The sequence below is a fragment of the Misgurnus anguillicaudatus genome, chromosome 3 (genome assembly GCF_027580225.2).
Source record: "Misgurnus anguillicaudatus chromosome 3, ASM2758022v2, whole genome shotgun sequence".
Taxonomy (NCBI): Eukaryota; Metazoa; Chordata; class Actinopteri; order Cypriniformes; family Cobitidae; genus Misgurnus; species Misgurnus anguillicaudatus.
The window spans coordinates 46,731,966-46,754,093 of record NC_073339.2 but is presented as its reverse complement, the minus strand read 5'-3'; the positions used below and the strand labels follow the sequence as shown (position 1 = coordinate 46,754,093).

At 37.3% G+C, this 22,128-nt stretch overlaps 1 protein-coding gene across 2 annotated transcripts in view; it reads left to right on the top strand.

Moving 5' to 3' along the window:
- The window catches only part of gpc6a (glypican 6a), a 229,920-nt gene that overhangs the window by 30,862 nt on the left and 176,930 nt on the right, over positions 1 to 22,128 (top strand). For both annotated transcript variants that reach the window (XM_055206175.2, XM_073866254.1), the window contains exon 2: positions 17,553 to 17,711. In XM_055206175.2, coding sequence (XP_055062150.2) covers positions 17,553 to 17,711 — 159 coding nt within the window. The remainder of the gene's footprint in view (positions 1 to 17,552; positions 17,712 to 22,128) is intronic.

The following is a 22,128-nucleotide window of genomic DNA, read 5'->3' as shown; positions in this document are numbered from 1 at the left end:
ACCACAGATCACAAATGTATGCAAAAATGCTGCGTTATTTTTAACTCGGTGTTGGGTCAAAGAGGGACAAACCCAACCCGTTGGGTTATAGTTTAACCTATGCTGGGCTGTAATAACCCATGTTAATAAATGTAAAAATTTTCTGGGTGAATTGAGCCCAACAGCTGTATTTGTCCTTTTATGACCCAATGCTGGGTTAAAAATAGTTTACATACCAATAGTGTGCATACCAACACATGCATTATCAAAGAAACAAAGTTGACCTGCCAAGGTTTTGCAAAAAGGTATGTGAAATACTGGGACCCATATATTTAAATACGAGGTCCATATGTGACCCTGGACCACGAAATCTGGTCTTTAATCGCACGGGTATATTTGTAGCAATAGCCATCAATACATTATATGAGTAAAAATTATCGATTTTTATTTCCTACCGTAATCAGAAAGGTATTTATCATTAGTAATATGACTTCATTTGGACAACTTTAAGGCAATTTTGATATTTTTTTCTATTTTTTTTGGATACGAGAAGCCCAGCGATACATCGCGTCACGTCTAGGACAACTTGAAGGTATCGTACACCGGAAATGCACATTAAATAGCGCATGTTCAGTCAGATAGCGTCTACTTCAAAATGCAAAATATACTTTAGCAGCCAATGTTAATCGTTAACAATTTGGGACAAATATGATGTTATTTAATGTTAAACTATGTTAGTGGCGCGACAGGGATTTGAGTAGTGTCGAGAGTCACAGTGGATAGCCGCCACCGGTATGCGTACATTCATAGAAAATAATGTGTTCTGTTTTTAGATTTGTGGCGCTTCTCGTCGGGTGTGCGACCCCCTTTAGATTCCAGATTTTGAAATAGTTGTATCTCAAATTTGTCCTATCCAAACAAACCATGCGTACATCAATGGAAACCTTATTTATTTAGCTTTCAGATGATGTATACATCTTAGGGATAAAAACATGTACCCATATGAATGTGATGTGGTCGCAAATAAAACAGTCAAATAATGTTGATTTCTGCCCATGAAATGAATGTAGAGGACAACTTGGCTGGCTTTCAGCAGCGAGTCGTTGTGCCGGCTAATTCTCACTGGGTGTTATGATGGGTCGAGCTGGGTTGTATGTGAGGTTTTGGAGATGCCTCGAGCTTCTTCTGGGCAAATCCAACCACCAGCTGCTACCTGTAACATAACGGCATGCTCCAGTTAACATCTGTACAGTGTGCAGTGGACCAGGAATGTTCCCTTGACATTCCCGGTTTTCCAAAAAATGACACCAATTGGATGATGGATGGATGCATTTGCAATTCTCATGCTTACTGATTTTAAAACGAATATGGGAACTGATTACAGGAAAGATATTTGGGCTATGTGTGGCAAGGGAACCTATATGGATAATGATTTAGAAAAAAATATGGATAACTTGTGATTGGGATCAAAATCCTAATGTTTTTTTAATGTGTTGTTTAATTTAATTTAATTTAAACCTGTAATTCATAACTTATTTGAATAAAAATAAAAAAATAAATCAAGTACGTACCTTACAATTCACATTCACAATGATAACATTATAATAATGATCGTAATATAGACCGCTGGTGGGTTAGATTTAATGGGAAATATCAGTTGTTTTAAAATGCACATACATTTACTGTAAGAATGTAAAGAAGCATGCTGTTTTATCTTTTAAACAGAAATGGAGATAGAGAGGCAAAGGTTATAATATATACAATTAATTATAACTATCACAGACTTTTATAGGCACCATTTGATTTGCCTGTAAATACTGCATAGATTGCATGTTTGATAACGTTTTTGACTCATTTTATTGATATTAAATATACTTTGATTATGTATGATCCTGATGGCCTTGCATAGCATTGCAAACAATAATATTTCCCATATGGTAAAAAAATATATTATAAAATATAATACAAAATATACAATAATGGCCAAAAATATATGTACTGAAATATATTTAAAAATATTTTTACAAAATTATATTAAAAAATATTTTTACAAAGATATATTTTAAAATATAGTATTTTTTAATTAAAATTGTAGTATTTTCACCAATATATTTTTGGCCATTTTCTGTATGTTTTTTTAAATAAATATATTTTGAGCCTTTATATTCACGTCGCATTGGAAGAAACATAACAGGTTTGAAAATATTAAAAGTAAATATGCAAAAATATACTTATAATTTTATATTTTATACATTCTTATTCATTTTATACTTGTACTTTATACATTTTTACAAACTTTTATATTTTGGCCAGGATTTTTTTTTTTTGGGGGGGGTTGTAAAATTAGAAAATACGGAAAATAAGGTTTAAATATATTTTTAATTAAGCTTTACTGTCTACAAAATTTATTTAGCATATATTTAAAACATATTTTTGGCCAAATAAATCTATTTTTTGCTGTATGGGTCCAATATTCCAGCACAAAATAGGCAGATTTTACATCTTACACTCCCTTCTGAGTGGACGAAAGCTCTAGTTTTAAAATCTGCCAATTTAATAGCCTGCATGCATCATTTTAGACATTTGCCACAGGCAGAACCAAAGTTTCTAGCTAACAGTGCACTCGTCCATTGACATTTAGCGGAAGCGCCTCCACCTGCAAGCCATGTGTGACCCCTCATTAATGGCAAAGGGGGTTTCGGTGAGGAACTGTAAAATGCTCATAAGCCCGTTAATGTACATTAAATGGACTTTAAATTACAGTAAGGCTGAGTGCTTCTGCCGCTTATGTAGTGCATGCGGTCCGTAGCTATGGGTCCGGGTTATGGGAATGTTGAATGAATTGCTGTCGTCTTACCATCTTGTGAATCAGTGGCTCGTGGAATAGAGCATATTTTGATTTTAGCACAAGGTGAAAGCTGCTGATATTGTGCAGTTTAATGTGTTTGGGTTAAACATCTTGGAGGGTTTATGACAGCATATTAAAATTATTTCATCAAATCAGGAAGGTTTTGTTGGGTTTTGGAGGTAGTGACATAAAAATACTATTTTTTTAAGAATGTACCATGGTAGCAGGGTCATAAACCCATAGACATTAAGTGGGACAGAAAAATCATTAAACCAGGTCAGATTAAATTTAGTATTGCATGCATGAATACATTATTTTCTTTATCATCTTCTTGTGTGCTTGAGAAAAATTTTAAGCAAATGATATGAGATGTCAAAATTGTTATTTGCAAGTTAGTGGGAATCTTCATCTGTGGCATATGGTGGCTTTCAGAAAATCCGGTGTAAACTCATTCAATTTGGGTCTCGAGTCCCAGTAGGAATGACAGAAAGTGGGATATGAAGTAAACGTAGCTGAGAAGAGAGTTTGTGACTACTTGCCCCCACTTTATTCCTCTAATAAAGTCTCATGTAGACAGACACTTCATTACACACTAATTTAAGTCTAATTCTTATTGCAAAATATTCTGGCCAAAAAAATGGCCACTTTGAGAGGAAGAGACCATTTGGCTTACATGTGAAATTTAGGGCGGGGTTCATCTGAATAAACAGGACTTTGCTTTTAGATGGCGTTATTAAAATGTGACCTTTCGTTATGTAATGAAGTCTTGTGTTATGTAAAGTTATAGTTAAATAGATGCTTGCCAAGTGTCTTCCATTTTTGTTTTGTGTTGAACATATATCACATGGTGTGTAAATGGGCTGGTTGTCCAAAGGTTGAGACTACATACAAGTAGCTGTTCATATCCGAATGGAGCACAAGAAGCTCAAGTTCTCCACATCCAATCAAAGTTTATTAAATATTTGGCCAATTTGATAATGCTTTTCTCCATTTATAAAAGTGCAGTACATTTTACCATATTTAAATCCATTTCACAAGACCTTGAAAATAAGTCTGGACCCACCATTTGGATATGAGCAGGCATCACGTGTGTACGGCAGAATTAGTCAGTGTTTGGTCTGAAAACTCATTTGTTATGCGGTACGACACTGATCTCTTCATTAGTTAGACTTGTGATAACAGCGTTATTATTATTTTAAAGGGTAACCCCAACCAGCAGTACAGAAGGCGCTTGGCGGTCTTTAATCATGTTTGTTGATTTGGTTAGCGGTGGTCTGGCAGGCTCTCAAAGAACTTCAGACCCATGAAACAGCAAGCCGTCGGTCGTTCCAAGACCTTTCATCTCATCTGTCTTTGAGAGCGTGTTTGCTTTGGCTCACTGTGTCCTGTCACTCATTTCTCTAAAGTTTCTTTTGTGTGTTCAGGTAGATTATGTCAGGATGATATGCTGCTATATTAGTCTGGCAAAGCAGATTTTGGGAGAGAAGATAAAGGCAACAGTGAGCTGGGATCTTCTCATAGTCTGACAACATAGAGGCATTTTTTAGAGAATGGGTTTGTATTGAGATGAACTTCAAAAGGTGGTCTATTATGAGCTGGTCATCTCTGTAACTTATGGTTTTGTGGTAATTTAAAGAAGATTTTCTTTAAAAGCAAATGCTAGACTTTTATTTTATGTGCTCTGGTTGAGTTTAGGTACTTTATTAATTCAGTCTTGTTTATTTGCGTGGCAGATAATGTCTGTAATTTTTTCATATAAGGTACATTGGCAGAATGCTGTTTTAAAGATAAAAATACTAAAATAGTCATTCATATGAGTCTGAAAATTCACTGAGTGCATGCAAATGCTCAAAATAATTGGATATATAGAAACCTGCACTGTAAAAAATACTTTTCTGCCTTAAAATGTTTTGTTGAATCAACTCGGATTTACAAGTCATTTTAACTTACTATTATTTATCTTGACTAGAGATACGTTGTTATAACGACAGGTGAGTTGTTATAACTTATAAAATTAAGTTTCTCAACTATATTTTATAAGTTGTTACAACTCATCTCTGTTGACATGACTTGTAAATCTGAGTTGATTTAACAAAAATTTTAAGGCAGCAAAGTATTTTTACACTGTGTTTTCATGCATCTACATGCTTGCAAACCAATAGACCGTCTATGCAGATTTGGGGATTTGACAGGTTTCTCGCAGGCAGTGACATCATCGCCTATAGTCCGTCTCCACTGTAAGTTTAATCAACTTAAATTTACAATTCATTTCAACTTTCTTGACTAGTGGAGAGTTGTTATAAATGATAAAAAGTTGAATTAGCTTAAATAATTTTTTATAAATTATAGCAACTCCTCAATGGTCAAGGAAGTTGAAATAAATTGTAAATTCAGATTGATTAAACTTAAAATGTAAGAGCAACAAGGAACTTTTACAGTATAGTTATCAAAAAAGATAGCAGAAAATCTGTCAAAAGCTATACTGGGGTGCATTTCCCAAAAGCATTGTTAGCCAACTACTGTCGTAGGTTTCGTCGTTACAGACAAAGTTTAACGATTTGGTGTTTCCCGAAATCATAGTTAAAACGAACATTTGCAAACTGCATCGCAAACTTGTGTAGTTTAAACGATATAGTAGCTCTTCACCTGTCATTAGAAGCATAGTTCCTTGTTATAATCATATGTATACTTGTTTATCATGCTTTTGAACAAAATAAGCAAAAAACATGTAGTACAGTCTATATCAATTATTCTAAATATATAAACATTTTATTTTACGTCTTTAAGTTTGTAAACAGAATTAAAGTGCTGAATTTTAAAACTGCGCATGTGCGCAGCCCTAGGAGCTTTAAGACCCTGGGGAATCCCTGGGAGAAATGACGTAAGAGGGATCTTGCGCATTAATTAAATATTAAAAAAACAGATAACTAAATCACAATAAAAAAATCAGTTGTCCGGTGCAATATGCGTTATTTACAGCAGTAATCTGACATCAAATCGATTTGCACAGATTAATAAGTACTCCACCTCCCACGTGACATCATCAACTATATTGTTAAACCAACATGGTTCAAATTATGAATGTGCGACAAAGTTTCTATGCTTTCGGAAAACGTGACATGCTTGTTCGTTTCTCCAACTATGCATCTTACTTTGGTGGTTCAGCAGTGAGTTATGTCGTTGTTTGGGAAACGCAACCCTTGTTTATCTTTTCTCATGTCTTGAGTTTAATTTCGCAGTTTCACAGTCAAATGCACGAGTTGAGAGCAGACCTAATGTGTCATTTTATTTTACCGATTGTAACGTTTATCTTTTGCACACAAACAAAAATGGCAAGAAAGCCATTAAAGACGTTTATAGACGGTTTCAGCAGTAACAACATAAACAAACAGCTTTCGCGGAACAAACATAACTTCCGATCGTAGACCGAAATGTGTAATTGCAACAACAGGCGTGCGTCCGATGAAACCATCTATATACATATATCATGAAGGCGAAGTGCTGGGCATAAACCCACCTGTGTCAATTGGATTTTGCTTTAGCCATTTATGACCTTTTCCTGATAAAAGAAAACGTTTTTGCGCATTTATATGATCAGTTTATTTAAGCATAATCGGGATAAGACTGTGCATGTAAATGCACTCAATAAGGAACTATATGTAAGCAAGTATCAATTCCCCTTAAAAAAGGGGAAGTGAGTCATATAATAATATACCATGATATAAACAGTACAACAGGATCTCTACCGATTGATTCATTTCTACATTACACTGTGAAATGCATCTCCATGAAGTCTATTCATGTAGCTCGCATCAGCCATGCACTTACACCAAGATGTAGTCAACAGTTCCAGCGGTGGAGTTCTGCCCAAATCTTATGAGATTCACTTTGATCTAATAGAGTAAGTAAGAGAGAGAGACTCTTAGAACCGGATCAATACAGACCTCTGCTGAAGATCTGCTCACATTCGACCGCTACTTTTCTCTCAATAATGAGGTAATGGTTCACCTGAGCTAGCTGTGTAATCTATAAAAATAGCTTAGCGCGTTTAGCCTAATAACCTGACACGTGCTTGAGTCAGAACCTTTAATGGAAGTGGACGAGACTCGATTCACATCCTCGAAGCCACAGTTCCAGAGGTGGTTTTGATGGGCTCGTATCTGATGGCCGATCGATGCCAATTCATTCTGTGCAGAACTAGCAGTGCTATCGAACGCGAGTCCCACCACCTCGCGCAAATACAACCAACACCGGCCAGCATGCCGGGAGTTGATTAGTCATGGAATTAAGAGGGTGCTCAGATTTCCACGTCTTGCCATGACGAATGACGAGAATCTCTTTGCTGTTCCTAAACGAGTCCGAATGCTCTCTCGTTTTTGCTCTCCCATCATTCTCTGCAGGGTTCCGCTACATGATAAATGACTTATTGGGTGGGCGCTGACAAAAGTCTCCACACACCAGCCAAGCAATAAACAACAATGATCATTGATTTTTTTCATGGTCCTCACCACAAAACAAAATGAAGTAAAATGGCATGCGGTTTGTTGGGGCTCTCTTCAGGTGCTCGGAGCGCTGTGAGCTATCAAAGAGAAGGGCAAATCATTCCTGTTGGCTGTAAATTAGACCGGAGCGTTTCCGTGAGGGTTTTACTGAGATGCCGAGGGTGAAAACGTTGGCAGGAACTCTTTCAGAAGTCGCACACAACGGGCCATGGGACCCACCATATGGCTGTGACCATATGCATAGCGTCCCTGTGGCCAGGTAGACTAATGAATACCATAGAGACTTGCTCCAAGTTTTGGCATGACTTCGTTGGCTGGGCAGAGTTGGGTCCCATTGCTGGTTGTGTAGCGTTGTGAAATCTCAATCTTATTTCAAGCTATACAGCATAGCTGTACTTTTTGAATATTGAGGAAACAATCGTGTTTGAGGCTCATGCTATATCATTACCATGTACAGAACTAAACAAAATATACAGGTTTAGATTCGTTGGCACCTTTAAATTATTATAATTTTTTATTATTTTACATTTTGACTAGTAATGAGTTGTTATAACATATTAAAGCAGGTTAAAATCTCTTAATTTGATAAGTAACGTACCTGGATGTTGGTAACTTTCGGATGACATTATTATTAACTCTTTCGCCGCCAGCGTTTTTTTTTTCATGATTTTCACAAAAGTTTAATACCTTCCAGAAAATGTTCTTCTATAAATATATAACATACAATATATCAAATGAAAGAACAGACCCTCTGGTTTTAAACAAACAAACAAAAACTTTTCTTGCTACCTTCATTTGTTCTCTTTTTATCACCTCTCAAATATGGGTAGGTTTCTTTAAAAACACAAAATTTTGGGGGCTGAGATATTTTTGTGAAGGACTTTTGATAGACATCAGATTCAGAGCGATCCTTAAAACTTAGACAGACATACAGCTGCTGGCCCTAGAGAGATACTTCCTGGTTTTATAAGTCGCCACCTGTTGGATAATAGCAGTATTGCGGAAAGCCGGAAATACTCGTCATTGTCAGGGAAGCGTTTTCTCTTAAAGGTGCAGTGTGTAATTTTTAGAAGGATCTCTTGAAAGAAATGCAAAATAATATACAAAACTATATTATCAGGGGTGTATAAAGACATTTTTATTATGAACCATTATGTTTTTATTACCTTAAAATGAGACGTTTTTATCTGTGTCCCCTTCCGTGGAAGTCGCCAATTTGTGCCGCCATGTTTCTACAGACGCCCTTAACGGACAAACTTTTTTTACTAAGTTTTCTCCATCAATTACATGTTTTTTTCCAGTGGCGGCTATAGCTTCTCTTTGCGTTTCAAAAGCGAGGGGTGAGCAGTGGACTGAGTCGTTGGTTGCAACCTCAACACTGGATGCCGCTAAAATTTACACACTGCACCTTTAAAGGAGTAGTCTACTTTAAAGAGGGGGCCCAGTGACTTAGTATTTTTTTCCTACTATGAAAAGTCAATGGACCCCATCTTTAAAGTGGACTGCTCCTTTAATTGACGAGATAACTCGTCAATGGCGGTGAAAGAGTTAAAGTGTACTTAATAATTCATTCATTATTTACAGTATTATCGCTACAGTTAAATGAAACAAATAAAAGATATTAAGTTATGATCTTCAGTAGTAATAAACCCTCCAATTTTTAATCCTTTATACATTTTTTTTCTATATCTAAATGTAAACATAGCTTTATGTACTATCCTTATTGTTAGCAAAGGCAAAAATGCCTATTTTTTGTAAATGACTTTTAATAATAGCATCTGATGAATACTGTACATGTAAGTCGAGATGAATCGTGTGTTAGCTGAAATAGTTAGTTTTTCTAGTTGACATAGGTTATAGACCAGTCACCTGTTCAGAGTGTTTTCCAAGATACGCTTGAAGAGACTCCAGCTCGGTGTATAGAAAATGGATGAATGGACTCGAGTCATTCAACATCCTGCACAACATGAAGAATTCAGGTTAAAATCGATATGGACAGAAAACAATCATGTGATATCGAACAGTTCCCACAAAACTGCACCGAATCTGTTCGTATCCGTTGGGATCTCGAAGATGAAACACAACAAGAGTTTTCTTGTATTTACTGTTATAATCCCCTCATCAATTACTCCAATTTACCCACTTTTAAGGAAAAGTAATTTATCTTATGGTACAATCAAACACTCATTATGTGTAATGTAATTGCTGCCAGCTTGACTCAAGATTCAATTGTAATGATACAGATGGTTCTTTCTCTGCCAAAGAAAACAATGAGAGACTCTTCAGTTCAGCCTTGTTTTTCCTAAACGCCGTTGTAGTTTCAGAATGACGGGCGTATGTCTAATTTGGTTTATTGGATGTACTCGAGGGCTCGGCATTGACGTATTACAAGGTTTATGAAGTTAGGCGGATTATAGCAGGGTGCATGTTTAAGCGAAGCAAAAAGCTGACGTTTATTGGATGGCAGGCGGTCGCTGTGACCTGTGAACATTGCTGATGCTGTAGCATCGTAAGCATGCGTCCACCTGGTCTGCATTCACACATCTTGTCTCTTCAGATTTTGTGTGAATGTCACCTTATGAGTCGTGCTTATATTGAACTGTACATGATTCTAGCTGCTATTAAAAGCAGTTTGTATCGTGTTTCGCTTGGTGAAATATTGACACATTGAAAAGTGTGTTAGCAGAGCAAATGTCTTGGGTTTGATCTCAGATGACACATATATCGATAATATATTTTGTATGCACTGCAAGTCACTGTGTATATGAACATATGCAAAGTGGATGAATGGTAATTTCAAAGCGTCTATGGAGGATCCTCAGGAATGCATTTTTTTTTTGCGTGAGTTAATTCAGGTGTGATAAATTATCAAATATGTGTTTATCCAGAAATCTCTTGTTGATACTGAGATTTTTCCAGCAAAGTTTTTTTTTAATCTTGCGCGAGTAGCATATAGAGTAGTAGACATTTTATTTATTTTTAGTTCTCAGAAAACCAGAAAGCAACACATTAGCATTTTTTCTGTGCTTATTTTGAGGTAAATATTTTATAATGTGATTTCTAGATATGGATATAAAACTTTCATAAAGAACATCTCAAACTTTGAGTTATATTTACTACCCAGCTTGACTGGTCCAGGGAGATATTGGGCATCAAAGAGATGCAAATTTCAAATAATTTCCCATAGAGGAAACTTTAAATCGTTTTATGAAAACAAGTTATGCCTTAAAAATGTGTATTAATGCTATTCTCTCCGTAATGGTGCAACGGAGAACTATCAAAACAGTGGACTCTTGAGAAAAACAAAATGAGCAGAAAAGAGTAGCTCTGTGCAAATATGATCGTTTATTGTTTTTTAATTTGAAGTTATCCTCAGGGTGTGAAGAATGACTTTTAATATGAGTTTCAGATTATTGATTACCTTTTAAAAATGTAATCAGTAGCAAAGCTCGACTGTCCAGGAATAATGATTACAGTAAAGCAATCTGATTACAAGCTCAGGACTTACCAAAATAACAAAGCCTTGTTTACATACTCTAAGGGAAAATCATTACATAATTGTGTGCTGTTATTAGTGGGAGGATATGCAGGTAAAATGTTATTAACCAGACCCCCCCCCCCCCCATGCATCTACAAAACATGTCTTCACAATCCTAGACTGTTTTAGGTGGTTGCTAGGGCACTACTGTGTCATTGCTAAAGATGTTCTAGGTGTAAGGGTTGTTGGGTTGCTAAGGATGTTCAGGGTGGTTGTTGGGGTGTTACTGTGTGTTTGTTAAGGGTGTTTAGGGTGGTTGCTAAATGAGGATATAACTGTATGGTTGTTAAGGGTGTTCTGGGTAGTTGCTAGGGCGTTACTGTAAGGGTTACTAACAGGCCCGGCTGCAGGATGAAATCACTGAGGGGGCATGTGAAATTGTTGAGGGGGCTTAACTTTATACCATCAATGATACACTGAGATCTTGCTTTGGAAAGACATATTTTTAAATGCAGCGCTACATAAAACACTCCATATGCAACTGCACAGCACAGTTAACCAGAAACTCACTAATGATGATAGATCACGAGATATTATTTGATAGACTAGTAAGTGTGGATTAAGGATGTTTAAAATCTCTAGCCTGGTGGTCAGGACATGAATGGATTAAATCAGCAGATTTGCAAAGGTTTATTTATCTCCACATATAAATTAAAATTACCAGGGTAACTGTGCAGTATACCACATTATATATGTTGTCATATATACGAGAGTAGGCTATTCAACGGCAATAAACGTCTGCAATAAATATCCTAACATTATTTCTCAAAACTTTGACAAAAGTTATTTTCAAAGAAACTGTATTCTTACAGTTATTCAAAGATGCACACATTATTCCGCATAGGATTTGAATTAGACGAGAGTATTAACGGCAATGGACGTCTCATATGGCAATATATTTCCAAATATAACTTAACATAACAGCATAATGAAATTAATAAACAGAGAAGGAAGCAGGATTGACATGTAAATTGTATTATTATTACCGGAAAAACAGCAATATTACTGAAATAAACTCTGAGGTAGGCTAAAATGCGCCAAACGCGCTGATAACCGCAAGTTTAAATAAGCAAAAAGTGGATAAAACATTATTATCTCTAAAAACTTTATTTGACAAAAATGATATTTAAAGGAAATGTATTCTTACAGTTATTCAAAGATGCACAAATTATTCCATATATAATTTCCTGTTTAAGAGCATGCGTTCATCTCTGGCCTCGCTTGCTCTGTTATGAAATATCTGATTGATAGGTGCGCATCCTCGTCTTTCAAACAGGTATCATTATTAAAACCTTTATAACAATAAAGTAAACTTTATACTTCCACTGTGTTTGTCTGATATGAATACCATACGTCTACAAATTATTATTATTTGAAAATAATATTTATTTATTATTTGCAAATTATTATCTTATTTGAATAGATTTTATTGCTGCTTCCAAATACATCAGTGTGCATTTTACAAACTAAATAGGCTATTGTTTTACCTGTGCTTATGTGTATTTAAATGTCTGAAATCTAAAATAAACATTATAAGTTGAAAACACTGCATTGATATATGACAGCGCTGAGCTCGTCCGTCTGGCTCAGCACCAACCAACGCGAAAGACATTTGAATCTGGCAGTAATGTCACGTAACATTCTAAATCCCATATGTGGATAAGGTTAAATTATTATTTAACTCAAAAGGTTGAACATTTTATTTGTAACCATGAATACAAAATAAAACAGAGGGGGCACAAATCAGATTTGAGGGGATAATGCCCCCTTTTGCCACCTCGTGGCCCCGGGCCTGGTTACTAAGGATGTTCAGGGTGGTTGTTGGGGTGTTACTGTGTGTTTGTTAAGGGTGTTCTGGGTGGTTGCTAGGGTGTTGCTGTAAGGATTTCTAAGGGTCTTCAGAGAGGTTGTTTGGGTGTTACTGTGGGATTGCCAAGGGTGTTCAGGTGGCTAGTGTGTTACTGTGGGGTTGCCAAAGGTGTTTAGAAACGCTGTTAGGGTGTTACTGTGGGGTTGCCAAAGGTATTCAGGAAGGTTGCTAGTGTGTTACTGTGAGGTTGCCAAGGATGTTCTGGGTGGTAGCTGGGGTGTTGCTGTAAGGGTTGCTAAGGTTGTTCAGGGAGATTGTTAGGCTTTTTCTGTAGCGGTTGCCAAAGGTGTTCAGGGATGTTATTAGGGTGTTACTGTGGGGTTGCAAATGGTGTTCTGGGTGGTTGCTGGGGTGTTGCTGTAAGGGTTGCTAAGGTTGTTCAGGGAGATTGTTAGGCTTTTTCTGTAGCGGTTGCCAAGGTTCAGTGATGTTGTTAGGGTGTTATTGTGGGGTTGCCAAAGGTGTTTAGAGACGTTGTTAGAGTGTTACTGTAGCAGTTGCCAAGGGTGTTCAGGGAGGTTGTTAGGGTTTTACTGTGAGGTTGCCAAGGATGTTCTGGGTGGTTGCTAGGGTGTTGCTGTGGGGTTGCCATAGGTGTTCAGGGAGGTTGTTAGGCTGTTGCTGTAAAGTTGCCTAGTGTGTTCTTGGTGGTTGCTAGGGTGTTGCTATGTGTGTTCTGTGTGATTGCTAGGGCTGTTTGGGGGTTGCTAGGGTGTTACTGTAAGGGTTTTTAAGGGTGTTCAGGGAGGTTATGGTGTTACTGTGGGGTTGCCAAAGGTCTTCAGGGATGTTGTTAGGGTGTTACTGTGGGGTTTCTATGGGTGTTCTGGTGGTGTCTAGGGGGTGTGCAAAGCTGAAGCAAAGCAAAGCTGTAATATCAATTATGAAAAGCTCTATAAATAAAAAACTTAAATAGAATTTTTACACTTTCTGGCTAGGTACTATGTGTTTTTTGGCCAAAGTCAAAAACGCGCCCCCAGTCTCTGGGATTATGGTGTCTAGGTACATCTCAGGTTCCTTCCTAGACTTCTTCACCAGGTCAAAATCAGAAGTCTGATTGCTCAGAGAAGTACTGGCACAATGCTCTTTAACAAGCTGTGTGATTTGAGGACCGTAGCACAATCAGTTCAGGAGAAGTCTCGGGCTGATGTGAATAAGGTCAGGGGTTTCGTTCATCCAGCAGTCTATATATGTCCACAACAACACTATTCTGCAGTGTAAGAATTATTTCTACATGCCCAGGACTCTGCCTATAACACATACCCAGACCTTGAGTCGGTCCGCTTATTAGCAGTCTTATTTCAGCCATCTACTTGGCTTAGATTTAGTTTAGCTGGACTGCTGTTTAAGTGAGTTAAAGAGGTGAAAGCATGGCAGGTAGATCGAATACCCTTCATAGCTAACATGACTCTACTGTTATTCCTGCCGTTAATCTTGCTGTCAAACGCTTCTTCAAGTTACATGTTAAATCCTTTGATGCGGAGAGAGAGCGTTCAGCGCCTGCGAGCAGAACTCGAGCTGTATAAACTGATGTTTTTTACCTTCAGTATCGAAGATGAAATCATTTCGAAATCTCCAGTCACTGAATGCATTTAGATTTTTAATAAACTGTGTGATCCTCTCTTCGCTCAGTTTGTTTGCAAGGCTTTCTGGTGTTTGCACAGATGGGCTTGCGTACGCATGTGCGGCGAGGTTTTATATGTAAATTTGATCCTGTTTCTAATCACCATATGTTTTAAAGGCATCTGTAATCTGATCACTGTCATTTCTACTTATAAAATCTAGTAAAAGTCACTGATCCTGCCGGCTTTGCACATGTAATAGATGATAGCTCAGAATTGATGTTCACATTGCATCCAAATAAACTAGCATTCGCATCTGGATTACGTGTGCGACCAGATGTTAAACTCTATGCATAGTTTATATCTATGCATTTTTGTACTCTATGCACCTGTCACTTTATTGAAATTAAGCAATGAAAATTCTCTACCACTGCCATCTACTGCTTTATGGAGAATTTATTGAGGTTCGAAGAGATAAATTCAACATGGTTTGCACATCAAGACCTAAATTATGATTTGTCTGGTCACAATTTACCGTATGTATCTTAAAATACTTGAAGGCCATGGTTTGCACAGTAAGATAAAGTGCTGTAGTAGTGTTTGATCGAGTGCTGGCTGTGTTAAATGGACTTTCTCTTTGTCATCTCTCATTGGCATTTCAACACCAGCAACGCATGCTTGAGTTTTCATAGTCAGCACTGTCTGCTAATTACAATGCTGCGTTTCAATCACACACCGCGCTCGGGGTTTCAGAGATAATGATCCATAACCATCAGTCACATCTGTGCTCAGAGGGACACATACAGAATGTTAAGCTTGGGAAAATACTGTAATATGAATCAGTTAACATCTCTGAACGGTTTAAAGAAACCTTATGTTTATCCTGACCTCATTGTATCTCATGTGAAGCCAGTTTGATTTGTGCTGAAGACCACAGATTCTGTTTTAATACTTGGCCCATCAAAGACATACAAGGTTTAGGATGTGAAGGCTTCAGGGGTCTCCCATCTGTGTCGGGCCCACCTTATCTTATTTAAAATGGTCAACGCTTTAGGCTAGAGTCAGTGTCAGTCCTTGACAAACCTTATAAATGCGAAAAAACTTTAATTACAAAAATATATAGTCTTATTTGCATCAAGATAAGATTGCACGTTTTAGATCAAATGGATAGACTCATGCAAGACACCAAATTTTCTCCTTGTGGAAGTGAATATACTCATATGAAGTTGAAAATGAGTGTTAGTAACCTGCACAGTATATAACGGTCTAATATTAGTTTTCAAATCAACTTGAGAACACCCTGCGAATATCCGAGAATTACATTTTTCTCACACTCGCGGTCTGTGATGGAAGGAGGAAGCCATGTCATTACCAACACGCTCTTGTTTTGCGGCATCGCTCGCTGCGAGCGACTAATGATTCCTCGGCGAGGTTCGAGGTTATTTTAAATGTATCATTAGCCAGCAGTTGGCATTTCCTACGTACATGATATTGTCCCGCATTTTCCATGTGCCAAAAGCACTTTGGATTTGGCTTAGAAAACTGCGCCTGTGGTGGCCTTTCTGCTGCACGTGTAATCTAGCAGGTGCTTGGGAGATTTTTCCATAAAGTTGGGACAGGCAGGACAGCCTGACGCTGAGGTCGACAGATGGTGCAGTTGGAAAACTGAACGTGTTGTCGTGAGATTCCGGTTTTCCTGTAAACTGTAATTAAGTCGCTGTTGGTTCGTGAAAATAATTGTGCTTTTTGGAGCCACGCTGAGACCAAAATGCCTAAGACCAATTTTGAACAAGTTTAAACTCTGAATAACAGTTAGTGTGTTTCAAATAGTCATATGCTAGTATGTATCCAGATTGTCCACTATTTCCATAGATGCATGAACACTAACAGTGTTACTGAATTCATACATTAAATTATTAAAGGGCACCTATTATATACATTTTTACAAAATGTGATATAAATCTCAAGTGTGCCCAGAATGTGTCTGTGAAGTGTCAGCTCAAAATACCACATAGATAATTTATTATGGCATGTCCAAAAATGTCCCTATTTGGGTGGGAGCAAAAATGCTCTTTTTGTGTCTGTGCCTTTAAATGCAAATGAGCTACTGCTCCTTACTCCATAACCAAAAAGACAGTGAACACTTTCAACTAAATAAGATTTGAGACAATAGTATTTCACTATTGAGATATGACAGACAGCTTAGAACTCAATGAGGGCAGTAACTATGGTAATGCCGGACTGTCAGTCAGTTACTGTGGGCGGGGCTTTATCAATGTGATGTCACATTAACAATATAATCAAAACAGCGTGTCTAATGAGATGCTTTGATTTAATGAAGATTAAAAACGAGTGGGTGGATTTTTTCATTGTAGGATGGTCGTTTTCACACACTGCCAACACACATTTATGTCCAAACACCTTGTAAAAATGGATTTTGCATAATAGGTGCCCTTTAAGAAAAATACATAAGATATAATGAATGAAGATCATTGACTACATTCTGATATTTAAAGAAATAATTCACCCCAAAATAAAGATTTGCCCTTATGCTAGGTATATATGACTTTCTTCTTTCAGCCAAACACAGTCGGAGTTAAATTAAATAATATCTTTGTTCTGTTTAGCTTTATAATGGCATTGGATAGTGCCCCATTTTTAAAGCTCCAAAAAGCACATCCATCCACCAAATACGAATCCGTACTGTTAATAAATGTCTTTCGCAGTGAATATATGGGTTTATACCTTACTACATAATAATAAGTGGACTAATTTGAACTAATTTTCATTTTGGGGTGAACAACAGTATTTTGATTCGGGTATAACTCCCTAGTTTTCACTTTTCCAACCCTGCATTTTTTCTTGTTGAATGTGCAAGAAAAAATACACCACAATACAGAACTGACCAGGAAGAGCATGTTTTTCTATTTTTTACCAGTAGCCTGACAAGACGGAAGTAGTTTTAAAAGCAGACAGGAAAAAAAAATGTTGCTTGTTTTTCAGTATTAACACTCCCGAACACACATCCGAAAGAGCTCTCAAGCATTCATCTGTCGCATCTGATGTAATTAAAGATGTCACTTCCGTGTCTGATATGCTCCATTAATTTTAGTCGGTGCACCTTCGCATCTTCAGTGTGATTTGGGAACTGTCAGTTCAGCTCTGATTTAATGAAGCATGTTTTGATTTGGTGCGATGAGCCCGTGTCTCCCAGCGCGGCCCGACTGAAATCTGTCCTTCTTGTGTCCCACAGGTGAACATCTGCGGGTTTGCTCTCAAGGGTACACCTGCTGCACCTCCGAGATGGAAGAGAAACTCGGGCACCAGAGCAAGCTGGATTTTGAGAAATTAGTCGAAGACAGCAGCCACACCATACGGACAATATTTACCTCCCAACACAAGAAGTTTGACGGTAAGCAACGGTTGATTTGGCAGCCCGATCATTACATTTTTTTTCTCTTGTTGTTTTTATTTACAGGAGATGACATGTTGAATATTGTTAGTGCAAGATAAACAGCAGAAATATTAAATATTTGTTTTTTCTGTGCTCGTGATGGGAATGACCCGTTTATATTTTTCTAGTTATTTTGAGGAATTGGCATTGAGGCTCACAAATTGAAATGGTTAAAAATGCAGTTCACAAAGAAATTCATCTGACTTTTTGAGGATATGACGTGTGATGGTGAAAACTCTACATCTCACTTTATCTAACCCACATTTGTGCGACATAACCAATGTTTGAATTGAGGAGGGGGGCTAGGGTGGTCCCTAGCCCCACCAATAAGCATTGAGGGACCCCTATAAAGCACAAGAATGCTGCCATAAAGCGACATTGTCTATCATTTGTCCCAATAAACTAATCCAAAAGCTAAGGGACATCATTTGAAAACTGGACATAACTAAAGCTGTCGTGCTGAAATGTTGTGAGCTTTGACTGTAAAAAATATTGCTGTAGTGTCCTTGACTTCACCCATAGGTTTGTAAAGAGCTTTTTTGAAGCCAATAGTAGGCGGTGCCTGCCGTCGCCATCTTGGCAGCGCGTCACCATGCATTACTCACGGAAATGGGTAAAGAGGCGAGATGTGAGTGAAGCTGAGGTGGCTGTTTGCTTAAACCACGCCTGCCTTGCTCGATGGTAGTGACGGCAGTGGCAGTTCACCCGTCACTCAAGTGGCCACACCCTTAATTATGCAGAACTTTAATGCTTAATATAATTTAAACGGATGAGTTACAAAAAAATTCACCCCCCCCCCCGCCTTACAGTAGTCATGAAGGGAAAAATTAGCTATATAGACCAAAAACACTTTTTGTACCAGGCTGTAAACATTAAGATTATTATCTACTGTAAATTTGGGCATTTTAACATGGGGGTCTATGAGGATGGACTCCCTTTTGGAGCCTCTAGCGGCCAGTCGATGAATTGCAGTTTAAGTCACTTCCGGGTTGGCTTAATCAGAGAGATCGTAAGGTTGCCCCTTGGATAAGTCACATCAAAGCCCAATGTCTAGACAGATACTATAGTGAGCTTGCGTGCATACAGTGGGTTACATCGGATAGCGTTTACTTACAGCTAATACCAGAATCCCGATCGAGTTTTATTCAATACACTATGGCTTTGATTAAACTAGTTGGTCTTTACGCCTGACAGTTTCTTAATTACATGAGAGCGGTTGAAATGTAGGCATGTGTGTGATTATGGACGCTGTTCTGGGCCATGGGAATGGGCGAGAAATTTCATTACTGAGGAAAAGAATCATTAATACTTCAGTAACATTATTAATACATTTGATCAGGAGTATAGTGAGCTTTTTGGACATGAATATTTCATCAGGAATCCTTTTGAAACTCGAAAAGTTTTGCAAAGTTGCAAACAAAATCGAAAGCTATTTCCAGTACTGTAATAAATAGTTTTACTTTGAAATATGTATTACATTTCTTCTGGAAATATTTTCTCATTTGTTAAAAAATAGCATTTAAAAAAAGTGAAACTATAGAGGAGACGATAAAGAAGATATAAACTTTAGCTTTCAACGGCGAGATAAATATCTTTAGATATGCGTCTATATTATTGAGCGGTTGAACACTCGTCTGATGTCTCGCTCATAGTCTGTTGTTTTCTATATCCTCTTACAACTCGTAGTTTATTCACCTTTATCTTGCAGGGCAGGTGTATCTGACAGAAACACACACAAACACACACACATATAAACACACACAACTTTATTTATCATTCTGATAGGCACTGCAGATTTGGCGGGTAATCCCCAGAAACACCTTCAGCTTGGCGGGATAAATATCGATCTGTCCGCTGTATCTCTTTTCTCAAAAAGCGTGAGCACCATCTGATGAATGACTCTGCTTTTGTTCTCTGTTAGGCGTGAAGTTACAGATTTACAATCCGAGGAGAACATTCATGCAGAAATGGACATTAATCACACATGTAGATCTGGTTTTACTTTTATGCATTCGTGAATATTAATGTTGAGTTTCATTTAATTATTTTTAACCCTGCACTGGGTCAAAAAGGGACAAACCTAACTTTTGGGTTTAATGTACCCAGAAAATGTTTATGTTTGGCCCAACCTTGAAACAATTCAATGTTTTGGGTTGAAACAATCGGTTAAACGGGTCCCTTTTTGACCCAATGTTAGGTTGAAAATAAATCTTGGGTCTTCAACAGGCGGTACAAGAACCCGTAGAGGTTCATGGTTGTATTACCAGGGGTCCTCCAGATTGTTTACATTTATTTATTTATTTATTGGGAAAAATTACATAAAGCATCAAACAAAAATGCATTAATAGGCTAATAATACAAAAAGAGTTCCCACGATAAACTCTACATTTTATGTAGTATGCATACATTTTTATTTTAATATCTTTGTAATGTAACCATCATAATAAATGATCTAGTCTTCATTTGACATGTACTGGGGGTCCCTGCACCTCCTTTTATCCATTAGGGGTCATTGATCTGATAAAGGTTGAAGACCTTTGGTGTAAAGGATGGGCAGTTGTTTACTTACTTAGTTTTGCATTGTTGCACATCAGCTTTACAGAAAATATTAGCGCCAGAAGAGGCATAAGAAAAAAACACAGTATAAATGATATAAATTTAAAATAGAAATCATAAAAAAACAGTACATTTCTAAAGTAATTGGTATTACATCGTGTTATTGCAAATGTTTCATAGGGTGCACATTAGTACAAACTGTAAAAAATGATTGTCTGTTGGATTGTATTTTAATTGTATTTTTATCGCTATTAGGAAGTATGTGTCTCTAATATAAGGGCACAAAGTGAATGCTAAACAGCCTACATAAATGGCAAATGTCAGAAAACGCCAGATCGCAGGTCCCTTCTGAATGTAAAGATGACTAAATTGATGATAATTGCCTCAATTTTAAACCATTTCAAGAAGTTATTGTTCTTTGAAAAGAAGGTTCTTATTCTAATGTAATATTTTATAAAGATGTGTAACTATTCTTTCTTTTAGGTGGAGAGATTTTAAGTTTTAGTAATATTGTAGTTTTGGTACCAGTTGCATTCATCAAGTCTCTCATATTTGATGGTCCGAGTTTACGGGCGTAGCTGCTCATAAATATCAAATTGGTGAAGCGGGGGTCTGTTACTGCTGCCCACTCTGACGGTTTGTTAGGAAACATCTCGCCCTCTTTCCTCTGGCGTGGAGCGTTAGCCGCCTCCATCCATTTTTTATGCCCTCGTTTTTTTTCACTCTTTCGCTATTTATAGGATCCTATTTAGAAATTCCTCAACTCCTACATTATGATTTCAGCCTGGGCTTCATAAGGGCTTCATGTTTTTGATGCATTATTGAAAATTCCTGACTCTGTTTGGGCCTTTGAAAGGCTGCGAGATTAAGTTAAATCAGAACACTCATCCTCAACAGCGTTTTCTTTCATCCCAAAACTTGTTGTGTGTGATAACATTCAGAACAGTTTTCCAACTCATGCCTGTTTAAAAATAAATATCTTCTTAAAGGACAAGTTCGGTATTTTACACCCAAAGCCCTGTTTTCAGATTGTTTATGATGAAATAGAACGATTTTGACTGCAATTTGGACATATGATGCTGGCCCTTCAATTTTCGGTTTCTGTTGTATCAGCCCAGACCTCTACAATGGCTGCATGGGTGCACTGGAACAATCCTTCATAAAATGCATTAAACTTTCGTTTACAAAGACGTGAAACTCAGCGAGTGTTCAGGGGTGTTCACTGATATACTCACACAAACATCGCTGCAAAAGATGGATTCTAACAGGTGTTTTAGCATTCGTTGTAAACTTGTGGACATATTTTTCCAAACGCCTCACACCCGTATATTCTTCCGCTGAGAGCTATAATAATATACACTCCAGTCCAGTTGGTGGCGATAATCCGCCTTTGACAATTGCAAGAATATAAAACAAAGTTCCCGGCGCGGAGTAATACCGTATACCTCACAGCACATCTCATACAAGTCAATGGAGTTGGACAAAAAATACAAACAAAAAACAATCTGAAAACAGGGCTTTAAGTGTATAATACAGAACTTGTCCTTTAACAGCTCGGTAATATTGTTTTCTAGCAGGTTTGTTGGGCAACACTTAACAATAGTTGTATTTGTAGTAATTGCATTAGCTAGCATACTAACAATGAGCAGTCTTCGTTAAAGTCCCCCTGTAGTCGATACTTTTATCACTTAAAACTCATCTTTAAGCATCATAATATTATGCAAAATGTGCCAGTACTGTCCTGTGACATGGTTTTAAACAGCTTGATTGTAAATCTACACCCTTATTACAAATACACAAATCTATGAATATGCAAATA